General features: G+C 40.0%; 1 protein-coding gene across 5 annotated transcripts; it reads left to right on the top strand.

Moving 5' to 3' along the window:
* The first annotated feature begins 1,094 nt into the window (after positions 1-1,094).
* Positions 1,095-23,468, top strand: LOC147056544 (high affinity choline transporter 1-like). Of its 5 annotated transcripts, XM_085911577.1 has the most exons (12): positions 1,095-1,294; positions 2,104-2,227; positions 5,133-5,204; positions 7,414-7,517; positions 12,511-12,709; positions 12,788-12,901; positions 14,100-14,255; positions 18,723-18,871; positions 19,752-19,895; positions 20,127-20,280; positions 20,390-20,607; positions 20,768-23,468. In XM_085911577.1, the coding sequence occupies exons 5-12, from the start codon at positions 12,526-12,528 to the stop codon at positions 21,296-21,298; spliced, it is 1,650 nt and encodes a 549-aa protein (XP_085767703.1). In that variant the 5' UTR covers positions 1,095-1,294; positions 2,104-2,227; positions 5,133-5,204; positions 7,414-7,517; positions 12,511-12,525; the 3' UTR covers positions 21,299-23,468. The 5 variants fall into 5 exon arrangements, with proteins under 5 accessions (XP_085767703.1, XP_085767704.1, XP_085767706.1 ...); XM_085911578.1 differs by lacking the exon at positions 2,104-2,227; XM_085911580.1 differs by lacking the exons at positions 2,104-2,227; positions 5,133-5,204.
* The last annotated feature ends 2,354 nt before the right edge of the window (positions 23,469-25,822 follow it).

The raw sequence follows: 25,822 nt of genomic DNA, 5'->3' as shown, positions 1-25,822 counted from the left end.
GTGCGAAAAAGTGGGTCCTGACTCAAGTTTGGCTTTTGGAATGTACACATTTGACGTCATTGTAAATGGTTGACGTTTGTTTTATGTATTGTGCAATGACAAAAACCTCTCTCTTCTACTTTCGTTCGTGTGACTGGCACAGGAACTGATTAGTTGCGACACATGAGATATTATCCAAGTAAATAAACGAGCAAACAGTAAGAGATTCTGCAAACTATAAAGCCAAAGGCAGCAGAGCGAAGAACTAACAAACTGGCATGTTGAAAATAGGAGGCAGCGTGCCCTCACAGCTCGGCACAACCCACGTCATCATGGAATGGTGTCACGTTCCATTTACCTAGGAGTCAGATCACTGTCATAGTATTGACGTCAACATCGAGTTGCACATTTATTCACATCAACACTTATTCACAGAGAACAGGGCTCCAGTTCTAAAAATCAAAATTAAAAAATTGAGTGTTAGAAATTTATATGCATCTATATAAATTACATGTTGAGATTAGATTAATGTGTTAATTCATGAATGTGTATTTGTTAGTTAGTTTGTTTATACACACACACACACACACACACACACACACACACACACACACACACACACACACACACACACACACACACACACACACACACACTTGCTGTCTTGAATGAACAAATGAATGAATGAATGAATGAATGAATGAATGAATGAATGAATGAATGAATGAATGTTAATCATTGTTGTAAAATGTCCAAATGTTCTGCTTTTTTCATGCATGCATATAAAAGTAGACAAAATGCTTAGTACATTTATTTTGTTTTCAAAGAGTTTATATTTTTATGAGCTGTGCAACATTCTAAATTGCAGGAGTACTTATCTATCTATAGAAACAACTCAGCACGTCTTTTATAATCCAAATAAACAAGCACTAGGGAAAATAAAGGTCAACAATATAAAAAATAAATCATTTAACTCTCATGGACATATTACAGATGACACTCCCACCGCCACCACTTGTGACGTAAACTACGCATATTCGCCGCAGAGAAAGAAAGGACGACGCGTCTCGATTGTGTTATCTGACGTTTATGACTAAACATAGCCGTCATATGTCGATGCTGGAAAATATGACCACACAAGGTTTAATGTTATGTCAAACACGACACAATTTCGTAGCCTACAGAATTAGGTCACGTTGTCTGTTAAGAAACTGCTTCAAAATTCTACTGCGCTATAGGTGCCGTATAAACGCACCGTTTCAAATATTTCAGTCGTCAGCAACAGTCTTACCGAGAAAGGAATATAAATATAAATGTGAGTATGATGAACTCAATATGCTCAAATAAATACTAACGCACTACCACTTGGGGTTGCTAAGGAAGCCGTTTTGGATGTGGTGGGGGTCAGTCGGAAGCTTTGGACTTCGCATGGCGTCTCCTCGTAGTGTGACTACTCTTGAGTTGGACCGATTTTGCAGAAAATAGGAACGTAACACTTCAAAACTCTCATTTAAACATTATGTATGTGTATACAGAAACATGGAGACAGTATATAAATTCAATTGCTGAAATGGAACTTTCTTCAATATTACACTTTGGAATGCAATGTACACGGTAATTGATTTTACAATTACTTGAGACTTGAAAATTATTAGTTTGTGTCAAGTAAATTCACGAAACTGAGCATGGAAAATTTACTTCATTTAGTGATTAGCCGCCAGCAAGTGTTCACATTAATTACTTGAACAGAAGTGTAAAGAAACAACTTTGTTAAATGTACTCGAGTAAAAAAAAAAATGGCTACAGGGAAGCCCGTGGAGCATTAAAGGAACATTACAGGCTGTTTGAATTCACATTTCACACTTTTATGTTATGTATGGATGTTTCAAAAGCACAGAATGTGCTACTGCAGCTTTTTCTTCTCAATCTAATCTATTCAATTGAAATGATGTGAGGCATTGGAACTAATGTAACAATAACCCTGTTTTGAAAATGTATCAAGTAAAAAGTACAGATACTGGTGTTAAATGTATCAAATAAAAGCAAAAAGTAGCCTGATGAGTATGCGGAAAAGTAAAAAGTATGGGGGAAAGAACTAATCGAGCACATTTGTACTTATCGCAGTTCAGAGGTCGTGGGTTCAAATCCGGCCTCTGGTCTTCCTGCGTGGAGTTTGCATGTTCTCCCTGTGCCTGCGTGGGTTTTCTCCGGGTACTCCGGTCCTCCCCTATTCCAAAAAACATCCATGGTAGGTCAAGTGAAGAATCCAAATGATTGTGAATGTGAGAGTGAATTGTGGTTTTTCTATATGTGCCCTGCAATCTGGCACCCATTTCGGGGTTATACGCAATCTCACGCAGTCAGCTGGGTTAGGTTTCAGCAAACCGCGATTTGAGCGAGGATAAGTGGTCCAGAGAATGGATGGATGGATGGATGGATGGATGGATGGATGGATGGATGGATGGATGGATGGATGGATGGATGGACAGTGATTAGCACATCTGCCTCAAGTCAAGAGGGAGGTCCACTATAGGAACCTCCACTCAGGGCCTTCCTGTGTAGTTTCCAATTTCTCACCTGGACTTTTGTGGGTTTTTCATGCATGTAACATGTTTATTGAATGCTTTATTCACTCATTTTCTCTAAATGTGAGAAAATAATTTATAGACATCTTTTATCAAATAAAATGTTGGGGGGGGGCTTAACTGGTGGCCAATATAACACCCCCTCAGGCTAGTGTAGCACCATGCCTCAAATTAGAAGTGTTTTGTCGTGTCTGATGTGTATTTGTTAGCATGCAGCAATCATTTGGCTAACACGTCTACCTTGTTCGGAACTTTGGGTTCAATTGTCAGTTGCTCCCTTAAAACAAAAACGTATTTTCACTTAATTAAGTGTGAACGCTTGTTTTTCCATACAACCCCTGGTGAAAATTGCACAATCACCAGTCTCAGAAAATCTTAATTCAATTGTTTCAATCATGCAATGAAAGTATTTTCAAATGGCAACTAATCTCGGGGGAAAAGTGGTTGTAAGTTACTTGTTTAGACCATGCAGAGGGAAAATTTATGGAATCACTTGATTCTGAGGAGAAAATTATGGAAAAACAATAACAAAAGAACACTTCCAAATGGCACTAATACATTGTCGCAGCATGTCTGCCTTTATTTTTTTGTAAGAGCTTGTAGTCTCAGAGGCATCGACTTCATGAGTGATAAACAGAACTCTTCATCAATCTGGCTCCAATATTCTATGATTGTTGTTGTCAGTCTCTTGTCATGGACCATTTTCTTAAACTTTCAGCAGATAGAAAAGATTTTCAGTTACACTGAGAAATGAACCATTTGTAGGACTTGACATTGACATTATAAGATAAAAAAAAAAAAAAAAGGATCCAAAATGTCTAAATTTGTAGATTATGCTCAGCCCGTCCGCCTCACTGTCCTAAGGTGTAGGGTTTGATCTCAGCTTTGGCCTTCCTGTGAGAAGTTTGCATGTTCTCCTCGTGCTTGAGTGGGTTTTACCGTAGGCTGATTGAGCACTCCAAATTGTCTGTAGTTGTGAGTGAATGGATGTTTGTCTACATGTGCCCTGCGATTGGCTGGTGACCAGTTCAAGGTGTTCCCCATCGACTGCCCAAAGACTGCTGAGATAGGCTCCAGCAAGCCCACAACTCTCTGGAGGAAAAGCGGTTCGGATGATGAATGCGAGCCATATCCCCTAAGTCCATATGACTGTTGAAATGTTTTCTTCAGGCAGTCATTTTCTCAAATCTTTTTGGATATGTAAATCCTATTTCCTTTACGCAGTTTCTAATAGTTCGGTCACAGGGGCTGACTCCAGTTTCCTTCCATTTGTTCCTCATTTGTTCTGCTGTGCATTTTTGAGTTTCTAGTAAGAGATTGTTTTAAGTTTTCTGTCTGTACCAAACCAAATCAATTTGTTCTTGGTCCAGATTTGATCACTGCTGATTGTGACCTTCTTTGAGAAGTTTGCTAATCTTCGCCTTTGTTTCTCATGTTGGAGCCATGATTCATGTTTTATGCAACAGCAAGGTGTGATCACTCTTGTTTAACTGCAGCCTAACAAGCAGAGCTAATCTAGTGTAGGTGTTAGTTTTGGGAATGGAAATTCACCGGTTGACTCCATGTTTTGTCCCTCAGAATTGAGTGATTCTATACCCCCCTCTCTCTCTGCTTGGTGTAAAATGTCAATTGACTACCACAATTTGTTACCAACGGAGGAATGTGCCCTGCGACTGGCTGGCCACCAGTCCAGACTAACCTCGTCTCTCTGGCAAAGTCAGTTACATTAGGTTCCAGCTCACACATGACCTTAATTGTACATGAGGTATAGAAAATGAATGGAAGTTAGCAATGGGGTCTGGATCTTCTTAAGAATCCAACAATATGATTGGTGAAATAATGTACAAGCATCCAGCATAACTATGTTTTACATTTAAGAATGGCACACAATTACCTACAGCAGCATGTAAATATTTCATAATGTGTTTCGGCCTATTTGGATTCTTTTATACGTATTTATGAGAACTTCCAATTCCAGTGACATTGGCATTCTAATTTAAAAAACTGAAATAAAAAGAGTACAGTGATTTGCAAACCCATTTTAACCTATAACCAATTGATCACACTACAAATAAGATCCTAAATGTTCAACCTAATGAAAGTTCTTTTCTGGCAAATATTCTCTCATTTTGAATTTGATGTCCGCAAGTTATTGCAAAAAAAGATGGGATGGGATAAAAAAAACCACTGGGAAAGTTGAGGGATGCTGGAAAAAATGGAACATTCCATAGGTGAGCAGGTTAATTGAAAACGGGTGGGTGTCATGATTGGTTACAAAAGAATTATCCTCAAAAGACTCAGTTTCACTGCTTTGTGAACAACTGTTAACAAATAGTCCAACTGTTTTAAGAACATTTCAACTTAAACATTGCAAAGAAATTAGAGCATTTCATCATCTACGGTCCTTAATGTCATTAAGACACTCAAAGAATCTGGAGAAATATTTGCACAGAACTTTCAGGGCTAAAAACAAACATTGAAAGCTCATGTGCTTGTGTAATCTGTTTCGTCGTTTCGTATTATCCATTGGTCCATTCTCTGTTCCACTTATCTTCATTCGGATTACAGGTGTGCTGGAGTTACCACGCTGACTTTGGGCAAGGCCCCGGTACACCCTAAACTGATTGCCAGCCTGTCGCTGTGAGTTCAATTTTCCTTTTGATGCATTTCATTGCTGGTACTACATGCAAACTACATGAGAAAAATCTCTCTTACCTAAACTGACTGATGGCTTTTGATTATTCTGATTTATCTGTTAAACTCACCCTATGAAATTGTAGGTCATCATCATGACATGTACTTAATTTGGACCTATTTCACACCACTGGTGTTTCTGTTGCCTTTCTTAGAGTGACAGTCAAATATGATCTGTTCTTTTCATGCCCACTGGGCATATTAAAAGTAATGCCTGGAAGTTGTTAACTTGTAAATCTCCACGACAGCATTCCGCAAAGGTCACTTCTAGTGCCAGGACACTGCCCATTGTACATTGTTACTTTTCCCGGTTTTGTGTAATGTTTGTTTAAAGTTTGATCAAATGACGCAAATGAATTCTGTTAGTGTTTAGTATGTGCATTCATTGACTTGGCTTTTGAAGATATTGTTGGTCAGACTTGTAATCATATTAGACCATGCAATCAGTGCACAAGCAGAAAGTCAAAAAGGAAAAAAAATATAGTAAACGGTTGGTTGCCCCTATCTGAAACTGTTCTTTCACACCAAATTCATCCAAGTGTGACCTTGCTTTCTACACTGTAACAGAAAAGGCCTTAATTTCCCCTAACTGTTCCCACTAAATTGGAATCATACAACTGTCCTGAAGTCTTACCAACTTCTTAAGAAATGTGTCTTAATCCCTGATCAAACGCAGCATTATATGATAGGATGAGTGTGTGTAAGGCGGATATTAAAATTGAAATGTTTGACTCACGTGTGTCAAACTCAAGGCCCGGGGGCCAGATGCGGCCTGCCACATTTTATGTGGCCCGCGAAGACAAATTTCATTCATCCATCCATTTTCTGTACCGCTTTGTCCCCACGGGGGTCGTGGGCTTGCTATGCCAGGGGTCATCAGGCAGTAGGCGGGGGACACCCTGAACCGGTTGCCAGCCAATCACAGGGCACACCGAGACGAACAACCATCCGCACTCACACCTAGGGGCAATTTGGAGTGCTCAATCGGCCTACCAAGCATGTTGTTGGGATGTAGGAGGAAACCCACGCGGGCTCGGGGAGAACATGCAAACTCCACACAGGGAGGGACGGAGGTGGAATCGAACCGGCACCTCCGGTTGTGCATCAAATTCATGTCATTACTAAAATTTCAACTTGTCTTCACCTCAACAAAAACGAGTTTGACACCCCTGATCTAAAGTTTAGATCATGTGCCGCAACCACTTGACATTTTTAAGCAACAGTTTTTTCTCGACTTTAAAATTGAAACCTATAAGGTGTTGAAGAAATTATCGCTGGAGGCATTCTTGTTTTGTTTCAAAGTGAAAGTGGAGAGCTTGGGGCACATTTCTTTCGTGAACTCTTTTCTTCAGTGCTGTAGCAACGTTTCTTCCCATGTGATTTACTCAATACTTCATGCATTAAACCATATGGAGAGAAACAAGGAGGGCTTTGTGGAAGTCTTGAGAAAGGAGGCACTCACATCCACACAGCACACACCAATAAGACTGTAAGGGAGCAACACAGTACAAGCAGCCTGAGAGAGGAGATGTTTTTCTCCTATATGTTGTGAGTGTGTGAGGTTCTTGGTGTGAGGCATCAGGCTGGCTGTTCAGTTACTGTCAAACACAACAGGTAGGTGAGATGTTGAGCTAAGATGTTAATTGTATTCCTATGTTATATACATCTACAATTTATAGGTATAGTTATTTTCATTCTGGTAGGGGATGTGAATTGAGTGCAAGAGTGTTGAACAGAAGGTGCTGAGGTGCTGTAGTGGCACTCCAGGACCAGTCACCCCCATATGGATTGGCTTTAAATGTGGGCTGGGCCGCACCATGCATTCTGCTCACAGCTAATTGGCTGTCGGTCAACTGGGGCTTCGGAGCAGTCACCAATCAAGTCGTAGTGGTCCCCTGTTTTTTTCCCACTTTGTCCACTTTGTCACGCCCCCTGGAGAGCTTTATAGGAAAGGCTTGGGGGCCGTTTCCAGAGAGTTCCACCCTCCCTTCCTTGAGACTGTTCTGTCAGTAAACCTCAACTCCTAACTTGCCAGCATTTTTTTCAAACGGCAAATCAAAACTAAGTAGAATTTTGGTACGTTTTTTTTTTCCTTAGAAGTGTTTGACATCATTCCATTTGAGTGCATGTTTTTTTTTTTTTTCCTCTTTGGAAGGACTCAATCATCTGGTGTGTTCTGTGACCTGTAAGAATAGCATCTCTCTCTTCCACCGCCCATCATCACAAAGACCTGAGACGTTCTGTGTAACACCGTTTTGGGTATGTTTCCTATGTTCTCCTGATCTGATGCGGTGTGCCCTAAATGTTGCTTTCATTTACATTTTAATGTATGCATGATTGTTTGCTTCTCATTTCTCTTCAAGTTGGAGCAGCACACATAACTATGCTCTAAATAGCCTTGAGTGATACTCATGAGGCCACATAACTAGAGGGTCTCGCCAAAGTTTACAGGCAGTTTGATTTTTGTGAATTTTATCTCCCAGGGATTATATATAATTTGTCACTACTACACTGCTTGGAGGGGGGGAGTAGCCTTGGAGAATACCACATTATTGAAACAAATAACTGCAAAAGTTGTTAAATAAGTGTAATATAATTCTGCCAATTCCTAAATGGATAGTCCTGCTTGATGTAGGTTGATAACTTAATCACAAGTGTACATTTTTAGATGAGTTCAGTAATCAGAAATTTGGTTGGTTCCTTTACAGTAAGACTGGGACCTCTCACTCTACGTAATGATTTGTTGTACCAAGGTATCAGAATTGTCTGTCCCAATTCTAAACCATATTCTTTAGACTTGAGTAAAATGTCATGGGCTATATATATTCCAAATAACTTCCATAATATCTATTAAGATGGAGAATGTGCTTTTTTTATTTCCCCCAGTCCCTAAAAAACAAAACACAGGTCACATTTCACAGAAGCTTTAACACCAATTAGACGTTTTTTTACTTTTCTTATAATAAATGCAAGTGAATGTATGCAGTGGAAAACTACCTATCCACAAGATCACAGGCATGATGGAGAAGATAGTCAGCAGCAGCGGAAAAGTACTGAGAGGAAGGGAAATGGAGACATGTGGCTAGGGAGGAAGGTATTCATAGATAGTAATAGCTGGGCATTGCCAAGTCACACGTCTGCACCTGTATCAGAGGACATGGCTTATTTAGACAGAGAGTGTCCTCATGTCTAAAGTTACTCTAGTTACACTGGCAATAAATAAATGCTCTGCCAGCTGTCTGGCAGCCAAATGTTGCCGAAGGTTGCATTGAGCCCTCTGATGCAACAACTTCAAATGTCAATTGGTGAAGTCAAACATGCCGTGTATATCCTGTCAACAATACATATCTAAATTGCAGCTGCTCTGTTGATGAAATACCCTATATTGAAATTCCCTAAATTTATAAGCAGTCACTTTTTCTGTGTTTGAACCTACCTCAAAACCTTGTTTTATACTGAGGAACGTATCCCCCGATGCATAACTTTTGCACTCCAAAAGTTCTAATAAAAAATAACATTCCTAAATTCCGAAATCCATTGAGTCCCCTGGCGGCTGTATCAATGTTAAATTTTATTTTTATCAATGTGTTACGTTATGTGCTTTGTGGAGCATTTTGTGAAGCTGCAGCTGTTGTGAGAGGTAATGTATTAGGACAGGCATTTTCTATTTTGAAAACTATGGGATGGATATAACGGGTGGATTTTGCTTGTTTATTTCCTATTCCACAACTGAAACATTAACAATTTGGACTGCACAGATCATATTATAACAAAGAAAATGTTTGTATTACCTTCCTTTAATGGGATTTTCAAAGATGTTTTGGGGTTGAGGCCAAATGACCATTTTGACCTATTCCACCTGCTGAAACAGCAATCTTTCTCATAAGCGCTTAAAATTGCAGATTTGGTATTGTTTAATGATTAATTAAAACGAAACAACAATTACAGTACACGCAGCCCAAAATGCACTGCACCAAACATGAAGTAGCTCTAGCAGAAAAGAAAACATGTCGCTCATGCGAAAAAACAGAAAAGCCACAAAATGATAGCCAAACGGGGTGCGATAGCAAGTGGGAGAAAGGAAGTGACAAGGACTCTACAGATTACAAAAAGTTTCAGGCGGCCGCCATACATTTCCATTTCTGGTGGCCATTTTAAAACAGCGACTCTGTCACTTAAAATTGTTTTATTTTGGTAAATTAATTGAGAAGCATATTTTATAAGTACTGAAAGCATATTTTTTAAGTATAGGTTGCACCCCCAGCCAAAACGCGTAAATAAAGTGACTGGTAGAAAAATACAGTATGGACAGTATATACAGTATAATATATAATACTGAGGGGGGCCTCTTACAAGAGTGATGTGATCAGTGTCTGTCAACAGTACTCGTGAGATAAGAGATAAACACGCAGAGTCAACCCAATATTTGGGGCCAGACTAAGTGAGAGAAATTTACATGTACTGAGGTAATACAACAGTGTTTGTTACTGTACTGTATTTGTCACGTGTGTGGCGGCGCATTACACGTGCGAGTGCGCCCGCTGCACTGAATGTATGCGTCTGGAGTGAAAAATGTTTACTGTATGTCCAACTGCAGAAGTGAAAAGAAAAAAAGTTGGCCCATAGATGAGTAGGCCACTGTTTTTATATTTACACCAAATCAATCATGTTTCCACTAGCTGCTGACATTCAGAAAAAAATATGGATCTTGGGATTTTACAAACATAAACAATGAATGTCTGAGATGCTGTTGGGGTTTTTTCTAGATGTGTGGTTTACAATACACCATCATGGAAAAAAAAAAAAAGGGGGCGGGAAGAAACGACTGCCAATATCTCAGCCACCTGACAGCCAGGCTTCCTTGGCTTATAATTTTATTCAACAAACATACTCACCAAGACTAAATGTTATGTAGAAACCATAAAAACCTACATTTTCAAGTAAGACCTTGGCAAACAAATAGTGCCAACCTTTGCAGCAGCACGTGCTAACACACTTTGACCTTGCCCTACATGTCAATGAAACACTTGGAAACTATTTCCAATTGATGGTTAAAGACAGTCCCGCATCCCAGTGTCAAACCAGATCCATTTTTTTTAATTGATTTTATGCATGGATTATTACACTGACAAGGGGGCATGATTAATGGCCCAAATTCATACTTTCTTCATTGACCCCAGTTTTGGAGCTTAACTGTTGTCTCCAGCACATGTGGGTTCAAGATTAACTTGGCATCCTTTCAGACGTATTCACGATTGGCTAGAGGATACAAAAATTAGTTATCCAACTTAAATTGAATCCAGACTTATAGATGCAAGAGTGTATGGGACGGTAAATGAAATGTAACTGAATCACTTTAGATAATTCAGGCAATACTTTTCTGTATTGTATTTCAAGAGGACTATAACAAGTAAATCCAGTCTCAACGAGAAATGGCAGACGATACACAATCACTGAGTGTTAAGAGTGTGTAAGGGGGGAGATATAAGAGGAGCCCCCCTCCCCCAACTTCAAAATCAGTCCAATCCCTATGAAGGAATCCAGACATCACTCCAATGTGAAATATCTTGCATACAGTCAAGTCAAGAGACTCTCCAAAATCACCAGCCATCTTCAAACAACTAAATGTGCACTTGTCTGAATTGAGAAAACCACAAATACAAACATCATTTTCGTTATTAAGATTCAACTTCTGAAAACCTTTAGGCAGTTACCACATGTTAGTAAACAAGACGCTCTACAACGTTTTCTCTGTCAGGGTTGTTTGTTCTTCCGTTCTAATTCCTCAACTAGTATAAATGAATTTAGGCAACTTAGACAACATTTAATGCGGTAATGATTGATTATGGTGTATTAGCTGTGCACACAGTGGCTTACAGAAGGATGATTGTGTCATCTAGACCTGCTGTGGGCTGTGTGTTTTACAAGCTAGTAAAAAATAACAGCATCCTAAAGGGAATTCTCCTCCCCCCTACTGTATATACACTAGCACTGCTCTTGGACACTCCAGACATAGGTTGTTTTTACTGTGCTTTATGCAGTTGAGATTGAGAAGTGGCAACCATGTACAGTAGGAAAAAAAACTTCGCTGTTTCCACTGTGTACCTCTGCGTGTCTGGATCTTAAAAAAAATAAACAATTGCGCTGTAAAATAATTTTCGTTTCCTTTTCCCTTATGAACATAGTGCACTGACTCCCTCTTTACAAAATAGACACATTCGGCATCAAATTCTCGCATCTCCCAAACCATCACTTTTAAAAAGACAAAAATAAATAAATAAATAAATGTCGATATTGATTGCACAATCACAAAGCGCATCCATTTACATGACTTTAGATTGGGTAATCATTTTGTACGCATAACACACCCACGTGAGGAGCTGACCAATAGTGTCAATTTGCGAAACAATATCAAATTGAACAAATTTGGATGTTGGAGGTTTCCGCCCGACGTTTTGAACTCTGCAATGTGTGCTGTGATAAAAAGCCGCACACAGCAGTGCACACACTTGTAGATCACATGAGCCATATAAGCAAGTTTTTGTTGACTCTGGCAACTTTCCCAGTCCGTCAGCCATTCCTTCTATGCCTTCCACAGAATTACACAAACACACATATACATACACACATAGTACACATTCTTCTTGGCTTCAATTTTTCATTCCCTTGCCTTGACAAACATTTTCTTTCTACCCTGTACTCATTTGCAAGTTAATGTCCATACATTCTTCAGGCAGTTGTAATTTGACTCTGGTCTTACAATGCTTTTTTTTTTGTACTGAACAAGGGGCTGTGTCTTTTTTTCTCCTGTCTCCTAAAGTAGAGATGTTTTAAAAAAATACTTTTTTTTCCAAGGTACTACTATCCCATGATTGTCCACCGTTTTGTGAAGTACGGTATTGTGAGACCATCTTTAACTCCCTTGTATTTCCAGCTTGTTTTTAATCCCCTTTTCGACCTTACTGATTCTACCTTGGCCCCCATACTGATCTCTGCCAAGAGTGTAAAAAGCCTTGTCTTTCTGCTGTTGCATTTCCTCGCCCACTCTTTCAAAGAAAACTATTTTAAGTGAATTATTTTAAGAATGGTCTAAAATGTTACGTTAACCAGACCCCACAATTTTTCACCAATCACATTTTGTATCAGGCTAAGACAAATACTTTGAAATGTAATGTTGTTTGAGTGACCACGTGCAATCTGTCTTTGTTTTCGTGTACGCGGCCGATATTTATACGTCTTTCCTGTTCAACAGAGGCAATAGTTAACCATGACTTTAAACGTGCCGGGTCTGGTGGTGATGGCAGCTTTCTACCTGCTGATCCTGGGAACAGGCATTTGGGCTTCCATGCGTTCCAGGAAGGAGGAGAAAAAATGCAAAGGAGATGGAATGGAGATCACACTACTTGCTGGACGGAACATTAACTTGCTCGTGGGCGTCTTCACGCTGACAGGTAATACAAAGTTGCTGGCTTATTTGTGGGAAGACAACAAATGACAGATATTTAAAAAAATCAAAACTGTCTTTGCAGCCACGTGGGTAGGAGGAGGTTTTATCTTGGGTATAGCGGAAGCCACATACAATCCAACATTAGGAGCAGTGTGGGCTCTCATGCCAGTGCCCTATGTTGTCACATTTTTCTTGGGTGAGTAAAACTTGTTTATACTGAAATCACAAATTGAAAGGTTTTCCTCTTTGTGACAAATGTCTTTTGATTTCTAGCTAGATAAACGGCGCACTTGCACAAAATGTAAAAGGTTTGAAATTAATAGCAGCAAGCAGCAGGAAATGCCAGTAAAATTAGATGCTGAGTGGAGTGTGTCCTTCTGTGTGTTATGCAACAACAATACTCCCCCTATGTAAATGGAACTTGAGCTGCACATTTTGTAGAGGGGTGATTTTTAAGCATCATTTCATAACATGTTGCAATATGATAAAAATTCACAGCAAATCAACACTAACGAGCTTTGAGGGAAAAAAAAACCTGACAATGTTGTTTTTTTATTTATACTAAGTGCTGTTGAGTTCTGACAGAGCCTCAATATCTTCACCATCGGCTATCTGAATGCACCAAACTATAAAAGTGTCGCTCAGTTTAAAAATAGGATCAGGAGAAATCAGTTTCGGGTGGTAATATGAGGCAACAGGTGCAAAGTGATGACTTGAACCAAAGAGACCTCGAATCGCTGAGAGATACGCATGCACGTAAACATTTGCAACAGGTGACGTGACCTGCTTGGACAATGTCACAATAGCTGGGCACAATGTGAGCGTTGTGTGAAATCAGGAAATATGAGGTGCCATGTGCTGTTCTTGACCGCTATTGGCTACGTTGGACTCCTGTGTTCAGCTGATAGTATTTTCTTATCTCGAGCAGGGGTCTCCAACCTTTTTGAAACCGAATGCTACTTCTTGGCCTCTGATTAGTGCAGAGGGCGGACACACGTTTGAAACAACAAATGTTTCATTTTTTTTGTTATGACTAATAACTGATATGAATTTATGAGAAGACACTTGTCACGTTATTGACATAATTAGGAAATATATAAATATTGTATCACTAATACATCTCTATCAATGTGCAGTCCAATCTTATTGCTTGTACAAGAATATCACTGGTGAGTTATTTTGGGAACAGGCTCATGCCCTACTTATGTGATTCTTGAGGGCTACCTCGTGGGCGACCCCTGATCTAAAGAGAAAACTTGTTTTCCTTAACATCATTATTCTTCTGAACCCCCTCTATGCCAATTTCTATTTTTGCATTCCTCTGAGAAAATTCTAAGCTCTTTCTATTGCACTACCACCTTTATTTCGCACCAATACTTTCCATTCTATTCCAGGTGGCTTTTTCTTTGCAAAGCCCATGAGAGAGAATAAGTATATGACAATGATGGATCCTTTCCAGAAGAAGTATGGGAACTTTATGAGCAATGCTCTGATCCTCCCTGCACTGATCGCTGATGTTCTGTGGGTGGCACGCACACTTGTCAGCCTGGGTGAGTTCCTTCATACTGTAGAAGTGCATGTGTGAAGTAATTATGTGTACATGTGCCGTGCAGGCATAAACAAATGCGCGAGAAAAACACAGCTGGACCGAATGATTATTGTCGGTAGTATACATAGAACTACTGTGGTAAAATCCGTCTTGAATTAGGTCATACTATTGATATAGTGGTAGTCAAATGTCCATGATGGATCCGTGAGTGCTTATTCCTGCACTTGTTGAAACTATGCCCTCCAGACTAAATTCTGAGTATTTACACTTGTATGTTAACTTGTGAAATCCTTCCACTGGTGGGTGGTGAGGATCCCTCAGCTGACAGACATACCCAAAATAAGTCAAGGACAGCTACTCAATTATAAGGGCATGGCTTTTGTACATGCTCTTGGAGTCAAATGAGAATGATAAGTCACCTAAATTCATAAACAACACGCATGTCAACACTAATCTTATGACTTGGCAAAAGTTTGGGATCATTTAAAAAAGGCGATATTTATAAAAGAAAAGCACTTTTATAATGGAAGAACTTTGCACATTATCTTGGCAAATCATTTTGGCCAGGACTCTCAAATGCTACCCACAAAACATCGATGTGAATCTTTCCCAATAAAATTAATAACAGGGAAAGCCATTTCAAAATGACAGTTATGTACAGCAAGAACGGAACTAACTGAAGAGTGATAATCGGATGTAATGGTCCGGACTGCTTTGTTACTGCTATTCTGCCAGCTGCTATGTAGGTGATGACCACATTTAAACTTCACTGTCAAGTACAATACAAACCTGTGTATAATCCACACCCCCAAAATCGATCTTAAAACGTTTTTTTTTTTCCTCTGTACCCATGTATAATATGTACTGTAACCTTATAGCTGGTATTCATAACTGTATGTTTTTTAATGCTCACATAACAGTCTCACTTTACATTATATGACATGATGATTTAAAGTTGCCCTCTTTTTCGCTGTTTGGATCAAACCCCTCCATTCGCACTTTTCCTGTTTTGAAGAGAGCAGCAGGAGTGTGTGCAGAGACAGAAAAAAGATTTCTTTGTTCTTAATTTGAACATATACACCAGTTGCACACAATTAAACTGTGTACAACTAATATTTTATTTGATTATTTACGGTAGCAAGTTTGTGATGCAATGCCTAAAAAATGCTGCAACACGCTGCTGAAAACAACTTCAAAATGAAAGCGTACTTTGGCATTCATGTCCATGTATTATTTTGTCGGGTACAGTTTATTTTGAAGTTGGCCTTCTTATCGCATTGGTAGCATGATGAATAGCATGATTTTTGGTTGCTACCGTGCCTAGGTACTGTCTATACACTGGTAAACATCTAAACAAGGTGAATATATTTGTGTCATATTAACACTCGTGTATAATACTCACCCCCAATTTAGGAATACTTTTTGGGGGGCGTGCCTATTATGCACAGGATTTTACGGTGTGTTGTCAAACATGAAATGAGCCCAGGATGCATGGAACGTTGCATAAATGTTTGACTATAATTGCTCTAAATTGTCCAAGCTGATCCTTTACATTCATGACCTGATCAGTTTTTTTGTGAGTGATCCCAAACTTTTTAGGGGCAGCATTGGCGAATGCATTTTAGTACAACTTCAGTAGCGGTGCTAGAATTTTTGGGAAATATTACATTGTTTCTTTGAAACAATATTTTGCACTGTAATTCCTGCTGTCATTTCTGTGTGTGTCTATGTGGGTGTGGATGTAAGTGCAATGATGTGCCGTGCGAATGTGCTTATGAGTGTGTATTTCATGTTTTTGCGTGTGTGTTTTAACGCTGTCTTCTTTTCCAGTGGTATTCTAAAAATGGGGGTTAATCAACGAGCAGCCTGTTGATTGTGAAAGGTGATCAATTGTTCAAACCAGTTTGTTTGTATCATGAAAAACGTTTCTCTTTGAATGATGGCTTCAATGCAAATGATATGCCTTTACATAGCCTTGTGTGTGTGTGTGTGTGTGTGTGTGTGTGTGTGTGTGTGTGTGTGTGTGTGTGTGTGTGTGTGTGTGTGTGTGTGTGTGTGTGTGTGTGTGTGTGTGTGTGTGTGTGTGTGTGTGTGTGTGTGCGTGCGTAATGTTTATACATGTAAAATCTGTGTTTGAGTCACCATGGAAGCGCTGCAAACTGTTCACTGACACTCCGCAGAAGGAATGTTCTTGAAACATATGTCCAAACTAATTCAACCAATTTCATCTCTGGGGTAGACACCTCACTCCTCAGTAAAACTTTCTGACATTTGGATGACCGCTATGTATCCCAAGTTTGTGCTTTGCATAATACACACGCACACACACGCCAAAGCACATCCACATATATTGGTGGATCAGCACCTGCGGATTCCCTTTTGGGTTTTTTTATTCTTAACCCATTCTTTTTTATTTTTATTTAAAACGGCTCCAGACTAACTTAGGGGCGCAAGTAGAACATTTATGGGTGCATATAGGACTCACAAATCCACTAGCACTGTAAATATTAACATTTCCATTCATTTTCACTATATTGCTGATAAATGGGTAGAATTGGGGAACAGAATCTTGTCAGCAAAACAATCAAAAACAAAAAAACAAAAAAAGCACCAATGGGAGAGTAAATAGAAAAAATGTAGTCAGGCAAAATTCAACCATTTACACCAAGCATCATGCGTGTCCTTATTGGGCAGCAGTTCAGTGTAAGAAAGAATTTTGCATTAAAGCAAACATATGCTGTCAGTCGTTATCCAATATCAACAGCCACGGTCAAATTTCTACAGGGAAGGAAATTGGTATCGGCCACGTTTGAAAATGGTGTGTGTCCTTGTATGTGTGCGTGTTTCTTGCCCCACTGAGCGTGTCCCTGGGTCGGCAGAGGACCTAAAAACAACATGGGTGTATTTAAGCAACCCTTTTTCTCTGGCCTAACCTATGGAGCCAAAGGGCCCCCTGATTCTCATTCCACCATCTTTTTTTATCCTAAATTTAGCGCCGTGCTAAAGGGCACAGCTCAACATACAAGCTATAAGGGGCATGCCACGAAAACTGTAAGGCATACCAACCAAGAATGCTTTACAATTCAGTCAATGTTACATCATGGCCAGCCTTGGCTTCGGTAATAAAAGGACTTGCGTGACAAGAACATATCCAAAGAGATTGAGCATCAGTATATAGCTTCACTTTCTTCTTGACTGCCAGTAATACAAAATAATGCATCATGACATTCGTTCTATAAAATACAGATGGGCCTTTCCATGAAGTGAAAAATACCCTTTTCAGATGAAAACTGTCACCGTTTCTCATTCAAGATTGTCTAAAAGGCATCTAAAAACCAATGATTAGACCTTTTGTTCCATCTTTTGGCATATACCTGTACCTTACCACCTAATACTTGGATTAAATCAAATAGCGGTGTCATTGAGATGGGGAATTTTTTTTGTTTTTAATAAATAGAGGTGGCTGTGGTGTTTTGGAGTTTCATTTTCTGCCACTCACCACATGTGAATGTAGAGTACAGAGTGACTTGTGCTTGAACACCATTACACTGACCCCACCTTGAACATTTTGGCATTTAAGCGGCGAAATGTGAACTGCCATCAAAGTTACATAAAGGTTAGTTGGTAAGGGGTCCCGTAGGTACGTTAAGACTAATATTACCAATGCATTAAATGGGAAGAGGGTAAACGACGTGGCAGTCAAAGAAATAAATATCAAATACCAAGAAGTGAGAAATTGGTTTTCCCAAAAGTGGGGTGGGGTGGGCATGGTAGGGCAAACGGTGGTAAGTGGAGATAGATCTGACACTTCTCTGTTTAAGGACATTGTTGTGGTGTGGCTGCAGGCTGCGGCTGGGGGGACCCTGGCAAGGTGGGAGAAGAGACAGTAAAGGTAGTGACGTTTTGCTTGCCTTGTTTGAGTAACAAGATTTTCTTTTTTATGTTTTTAAATTCACTTATTCACATTTACTCATTCTTTACACATGCTGTTGTTTCATTACTTTTGTAAACTTCTGTTTTTTGTTTGTTGATTTATTTAAATTTTTTTAATGATCAGTGTCTATTGAGGGTTATGGAGTCACAATCAATAGGCTGCTTCTGGTCTTCTGGTTCTGTTTTTAATATCATTGCTTTATGTCCATTTGTTGCAGTAGGATTTGTTTTGGAGATGTTTAATATAATGCTTTGTAAGGCAATTGTAATATGTGGTTGTTCTTTTCAGGATATGAATTAAATAAGAACAAATAAATATGTAATAGATGGCTCGTTAAAAGTGGAAGCATGTATATGTATGTCTGTATGTCTGTGAGAAGGAGAGAATGATTTAAAAGCAAAAGAGGGGTTTAGAACATATTAATAATAATTTAATCTCATCACAAAAATATGTTGCATGTGTCTCCAGTGATGAATGTACGTTACACCATGAACCTGCTTGCCTGGTGCTCATCACAATGCTGTTTTGTTCCAGGTGGAACTATGAGTGTGATCCTTGACCTTTCTTACGGTTACTCCATTGTCATCTCTGCCGTCGTTGCCATTGCCTACACACTCCTGGGAGGGCTTTACTCTGTGGCTTACACAGATGTGATCCAGCTCATTCTCATCTTTATCAGCCTGGTATGTAAATGCAGAGACGGCTCCAGGACTCTTTTCTCTCCCGAGGTGAAAGGGGGGCTGGACTGATAAATAGAAGGGGCTGTGAAAATCAAAACCGCCGAGCGACTTTTCTTTCGTTTGCAAATTGAAGTAAACAGAAAGAAACAGTGAAAGCTAAACAATGAACAAATATGTGGCGAGAAGCACCGCTGATGCATGCATTGGTATGGAAGGAGACATTTTTTCTTCCACAAAGAAATCAAGGGCAAGATCAGTTATTTCAGCAATTCTTTGCCATGACTTGTTCTTAATTGAGTTAAAATAGCTTTCAAATGATATTAAGCATTAACCACCACTTTTTCTTACGGGGGTATTGGCTTGACAGCAGAATATTTGTATTAAGAGTGACAGACTTTCCATTTGTATAAGGATCATCAGTGAGGGACTATGTGGTACAGTAAATATGCCGAGGTTTTGTGGTATCCTACTTTAAGTCTAAGAATGTAGCCATCTAGGAATAGCTGTCACAGTAGCGCTTAGCTGCTATTTACTGCTCACCGTAGCAGTTCTGCGCATGTGGACAGCATTTTGAATTAGCCCAAATAACGTTAGAACTCAAAAGGTCGAAAGCGTCGTAACTGGAGCTCATGGACCGGCCTCCCCGCAAGCTATATTTAGTTTCTTTCCTGGAAACTTGTGACCACTTCGAGCAGATGCGCTTGGTAAAGTTGTTGTTACATTAAATTTTAACGCCTTTATATTTTTCTAAAATACTCCTGATTTGGGAAAGTTCAGCAGCCGTATAGGCCTAGAGAAATTGGTTTGGATTCCTAGTTTTCAATCAAACTTCCTCAACTGAGTGCATAATGAAATCAGCTTAGCTTTGTGGTTGTGTACACAGTGGGTGTGCGTCCCTTTCCTGTTGACCAACCCTCACTCTGTGGACATCTCGCTGACTGCCTACAACCAGACCTTCCAGGCTCCCTGGGTTGGCACGGTGGAGCTCGATCGAGCCGGCAAGTGGTTTGACGACTTCATGCTGCTGGTGAGTCAGTGATCGCTCTATAAATATACGCCAGACAATAAAAATGCTGGTGTGTCAGGGATGGCTCTATAAATATATACCAGACAATAAAAATACATATCTCCTGCGACACGATCTACTGGATTTGAGATTTCTTGCCACAAAAATATCTTGGAATAGATTTGATGCCAGCTGTTAATTTCCTTAGATGTGAAAAACGGTAAAATCTCGCGCCGGTCGTGTTTGTGACAGGCTCTCGGCGGTTTGGCCTACCAAGCGTTCTACCAGAGGATCCTGTCGGCCTCATCTTACACCCAGGCTCAAATGACCTGCTTTGCCTCTGCCGCCTTCTGCCTGGTGCTGGGTATCCCCTCTGTGCTGGTGGGAGCTGTGGCTGCATCGACTGGTACATTCAACTCTTAATTGGACTCGTGGTGTAAAGACATTCAGGGCCTTTTGCTGTTCATAGTTCTTCCTCATTCTTGATCGATTCTCCTTATATAACCGTTCCGTAGATTGGAACTCGACAATCTATGGACTGCCAACTCCATATGAGCGTGGCGAAGCAGGTTCCATCCTCCCCATCTCTCTGCAATACCTCACGCCCATGTACGTGTCTATCATCGGGATCGGAGCTGTAGCCGCCGCTGTCATGTCCTCCATGGACTCAGCCCTGCTGTCCTCTGCGTCACTATTCTCCTCCAATATCTATAAGAACATCATCCGGAAGCAGGTGCGTGTCAACAGTGTGTGCTTGCAGGACACCCGCCCTCGAGGACCGAAATTATCTGCCCGTGACAAACTATGTTGCTTTGTCATGGTCTCAAGACAACACTAGATGTTCCTTTATTCAAAAGCATGTTTTGAAGTGCGCTCCGTCTGTCTCTTCCCAGGCATCGGACCGCGAGATGCAGTGGGTGATCCGGATCTCGGTGGTGGTTGTCGGTCTGGCTGGCACCGGCCTGACCTTCTTGGACAGCAGTGTGCTGGTCTTCTGGCTGGTGGGCGTAGACATGTCCTACACCATCATGTTCCCTCAGCTGGTCTGCGTGCTCTTCTTCAAGGCGTCAAATGGCTACGGGGCCATCGTGGGCTTCCTTCTGGGAATCATCATGAGAATCCTGAGCGGCGAGCCCCTCGTCGGCCTGCCGCCCATCATCCGCTTCCCCAACTGCCGGCTGGATGCTGAAGGCAAGCTTACTCAGTTCTTCCCCTTTCGTACCGTGATCATGCTCGTCTCGCTGGTCACCATCGTGGTCGTGTCTTGCCTGATGACATTGGCTTTTGACAACGATCTTTTCCCGGAAAAGTGGGATGTTTACAAGGCCAAACGCAAGCAAAGCAAGCCTGTTGAAGAGAGGCCCACCGAAGATAACGAAGAACTTGCCGTATCCAAGCAGCTACTGGACACCACCAGCTGCTGAAGGGCCTCTAAGGCAAAGAAACGGGCCGTGACGGGAAGCAGGCAAGCTTGTCTGCTCGACGGGGTTTGCCGATGGCCATTAAGCAGCTGAGGTTTAACAGTGTTAATGGAGTCTGGACAGAATCTGTGATTATGTATCACATACTGAACAGCCTAAAATTGGAAACCCCGAGCACCCGTCTTTAAAATCAGCTTCCTTCTACAATCAAACAGTACGAAATTTCAACTTAGCTTGTGTATGATAGTTACCCATTAACCAGTGTAGCATATAATGTTATTCATTAAAAACATCCAATTACTGAGCCTTGTCGTCAGCCAATCATACATCTCTGCAATGGACAGAAGGAGCACAGCCTTTAAAAATCATTTCCATTTGGAAAAAAAGAAAGAAGTATGGAGTTTATAAAAAAAATTTTGTTTGATGGATTTTTGTTATGTACAGATTTATAAAAATATATTTTATCACACTAGCAAAAGTATATTGTTTGTTTTTGGATGCAAATGTGGTCCCTTGACTAAAATGCGCATGCAACACTTTTTGGCTCTCTGCACAAATATTCAGTCCAACTGAAGAAACTAGTTCGCAAGTCCCTAATAGCTGATGTGTTACAGTTCGACAGGCTTGCACAGATGTTTTTGCTTGCAACATACAGTCCAAATTGTCACTTCAGAAACAACGGCAAAAGGCAATATTTTTTTCATTACTCGCATTCAGCACAGTTAAGTTATATTTGCATCAACGCCCCTAACCAGTTCATGTATGTTTGCACGATTGCACATCTTGTGAACAACTTTGTCAATGTTTCAATGTGTTGCATTGCCCATATAAAACAAAGGTACACTGATTTGAAAATAAACTCAACTGTCAACTGTTGTTCTTGAATCGCGCACAATCAGTTACTGTATGTGAACATGCCCATAATGTGAATACAAACACCTCGGGCAAGACTGCCAACAGAGGCAAGGCAGTTAAAAACTTTCCATTGTATTCTTTTCGACAATGCTGTGACAATGAGGGACCCCCCCCCCCCCCCCAAGATTGTCCCACCCCAGCATGTCACATGCTGCTGGCTGTGCAATGTAAGAAAATATTCCAATTTAAAGACTACACGCAAATGTGATCAATAGAAACACTATTTAAAAAAAAAATCTGACATTTGTTATGTAACCGGTTTTGAGGAGAATGTTCATTTTGTGTTTTCCTTTTAACTGATTAGCCTTCAGGCATTGTATTGTTGTGAGCCTCCAAATATTTTCTTGTATAAGGCACTATGTTGTGACAACCTAAACTAGCCTTCACGTAAATATCACTGGAAACTGCTTTGTCCCCCCCCCCCATTTGATTGAACGTGTGTACATATACGGACCATCTTGTTTCGTGGGCTCAAGCTCAACACTTGTTTCTGAATGCCAATTAAAACAAATTGTCAGATGGTCAAAATCTTTTCCAAAGACTTCTTGTGGAATCAAAGCAGAACTCATTGCATGCATCTTTTTGAATAAATGTGAGTTCTAAATGTATTATACTATTGTACAGCTTAATCATAATTTGTACATTGACTCTTGTTATTTTTATATCAAAGTGGATTGCCATGCGTTGTTACTTTTAGAGGATTAACACAAACGTGTATTTGAATCAAGTGAAGGAGTAAAATTTACCCAGGATTTTGCTGAAAAAATAATAAGGAATGTAGACCTGTTATCACTTTATGTTCAGATTGGCCTTTTGATTGGCCTGCACTATTCAGCAGTGTGTCATGTCGGAGTCGTTATCACAATGAACACTGCTCCCCAAGCACTACATGCAACTTCAGATATTCAGACGTTACAGATGGAAAACTGTGCCTTACTAGTGGAGTAGTTGCGTGGCGTTTATGTGATACCTTTTGGGGCAGTCATATTTTATTTCCAATGTTTTTAATTCCCCAAAAGTTGCCCATTAACATCCTTGACTGGCTTTAGTTTTATAATAAAAAAAAAATGCCCCATTTTATTTCTCCCTCCTCGTCTGTATGTGGTTTTATACTATTATGCATGTCAGTAACTATGTATACTGAACCTTTGTGAAGGCTGTTCTCTCTTGCCGCTTGGCAAGGTCCTACTTTGTCATCAATTAATGTCAATCCCCATGGGGTGAGCTTCTGCGAAAATAAAAGCTGATCTAAACATCACTACTGGTTACCATGTTTTCTTTGTCATGACTGCAAGGAAATATCTCGGGAACAGCAAACGGGGAAAATGTAAATTGGCTGAAAAATATTACTACCGTAACTTTTGGGCTATAAGCCGCACCGGCTCAAATTCGTGATTTTTTTGTTTGTTTTATACTTATATAAGCCGCACTGGACTATAAGCCGCACGTGCGCATGAGTTATTTACAAAGAAAGACAGTACACAGAAAGTCTTTTTAAAGTCTTAATTACATTAACATTTCAATGTTAACACAGAAGTAACAGCACTAGCCGGACTAAAGTTTGAATAGCATTAAAGTTAAAGTCCGAATGATTGTCACACACATCTGGGTGTGATGAAGTTTGTCCTCTGCATTTAACCCATCCCCATGTGATTTTGAGCCATCCCCTGAGGGAGAGGGAAGCAGTGAGCAGCAGCGGTGTCGTGATCGGGAATCATTTTGGTGATCTAATCCCCCAATTCCAACCCTTAATGCTGAGTGCCAAGCAGGGAGGCAATGGGTCCCATTTTTTATAGTCTTTGGTATGACCCGGCCGAGCTTTGAACCCACAACCTTCCAGTCTCTATTTTGTTGTAAATACGGAAGTAACAGAACTAACTCGGCGGGTAAAAAAAACAAACATATCAGTCAACAAAGTCACTGAGATTCGTCTTTGTCTTCCTCCTGTCCACTGAAACCAGCAAAATCTTCCTCCTCAGTGTCCGATTGAAATATGCATGTAAAGTCGTAAGGTTTTTAATGTTTAATTCCCATTCCCAAGAGAATATGCACAAAGATGATTGTCAGGAAAGACATGATATTTAGGGACGCATAATCTTTATTAACTTAACAGCACAATAGTGGTCCACAGTCTTTTTATGAGTGTATAAGTGTATTAGTCATGAGAAAAATCACGGAAAAAAAACTATATAAGCCGCACCGGACTATAAGACTATTTGAGAAAAAAGTAGCGGCTTATAGTCCGAAATTTACGGTACTATATTGTAAATGAAAGAGCCCAATCATATGCATGAAGGTAAAAGATAAAACATTTCTAACTTCAAAACATTCGTGCTTGGGTTTGATAGCACTTCTCTTGGTAGTGTATTTCCAATTCAGTCAGCATAACATCTAAATACTGTGTAACCATGTCGGCTTTAAACTCCGGGCTCCACTATTTGAACCAAGTCTTCAGACTTCACAGCCCTACTGGGTTTATATGTGTATCATTAGCTTTTTTTTTTTAAAAGAAATATATGTATGACAATAGCAAAACCATTCAGTGATTTGTAGAACAGTAGCAGAACCCCTTAAGTTCTGAATGAGCTGCAACTTTTTTCAATTTCCCAAATCACTTCAATTTTGGTTCATCTAGTTGTTTGTTTTAGACAATGATAATACAGCCCAAATGAATTGTTGTCTTTTGAGGACTACTCAATTTCATCCACATAACCATAAGAGTCAATGTTAGCGTTCCAAAGGGTAGCATAAACAGGCTGAATAAAAGAGGGCCAAGAATTGACCTTTGAGTGACCTCATCCGTCAAGGGCTTCATATGTACCTACTGCCAGAGGTTAGAACATATTTTTTCTTGGTTGTTGTTTTAGTTCAGTATGGTTACTTACGATGACAATGACATTATTTATATAGCTCCAAAATGTTTCTGGGCACAAGTGTCAGTCACAAGTAAGGCGCGTGTTAGATGGAAGGAAGTAGGGATTAAGTGCTTGACTTGTTAAAACAAGCTGTGGTCTGTGAAACAACCACTAATCCCATTTTAAATACACTGTGGGTTCATCGAAGACACCATAAACTCTCTGGTGTACTGCTTTTCAACCAGCAATGATTTTGCGACTGTTTATTATTTGACTTCTTGACTGAAATCCCATAAAACAATTACGACACGTAGTGCAACTCAAACTTCATTAAAAAAAAATAAAATAAAGATAGAGCTTACTCTCTGGTTGTAAATACTGAGTATAGGTTTCGAAGCCTGTTGTCAACTCATCGACCATTGCTATATTTAGTGTCTTTTCCAATCCCTCTAGGAAGTAACGCGACAGGCAACAAATCTAGCGACTATTTTTCTTGTGGTTTCCGGAGACTCTGAATCTCCGCGTACAGCAGGAGATGTTCAGGACACCCTTGTGTGTCAAGATTACACTGACACAACCGGCAAATTGAACCATTGCTTTGGCAAAACAAATGACTTGACATTGGAGATTGGCTTGATTGTTTAATTTCACATTTGGTACACTCCTCAAGTGGCAGGTACTCAACCCAATGATTTCAATCAAAACAATTTAATGTTCCACTACAATTATTGACACAGCGTATACACTCAGATATTTA

Source organism: Syngnathus leptorhynchus, chromosome 5 (genome assembly GCF_054491065.1).
Source record: "Syngnathus leptorhynchus isolate UIUO chromosome 5, UIUO_Slep, whole genome shotgun sequence".
NCBI classification, from domain to species: domain Eukaryota; kingdom Metazoa; phylum Chordata; class Actinopteri; order Syngnathiformes; family Syngnathidae; genus Syngnathus; species Syngnathus leptorhynchus.
The sequence above is the reverse complement of the archived record's forward strand: the minus strand, read 5'-3'. Positions and strand labels throughout refer to the sequence as shown.

Bases quoted from the DNA above. Each gene is read 5' to 3' on its own strand.
- LOC147056544 (XM_085911580.1), top strand. From the start codon at position 12,526: ATGACTTTAAACGTGCCGGGTCTGGTGGTGATGGCAGCTTTCTACCTG. The intron at 19,896-20,126 runs GTGAGTCAGTGA...TGTTTGTGACAG, and splicing joins TTGACGACTTCATGCTGCTG to GCTCTCGGCGGTTTGGCCTA. The intron at 20,281-20,389 runs GTACATTCAACT...ACCGTTCCGTAG, and splicing joins AGCTGTGGCTGCATCGACTG to ATTGGAACTCGACAATCTAT.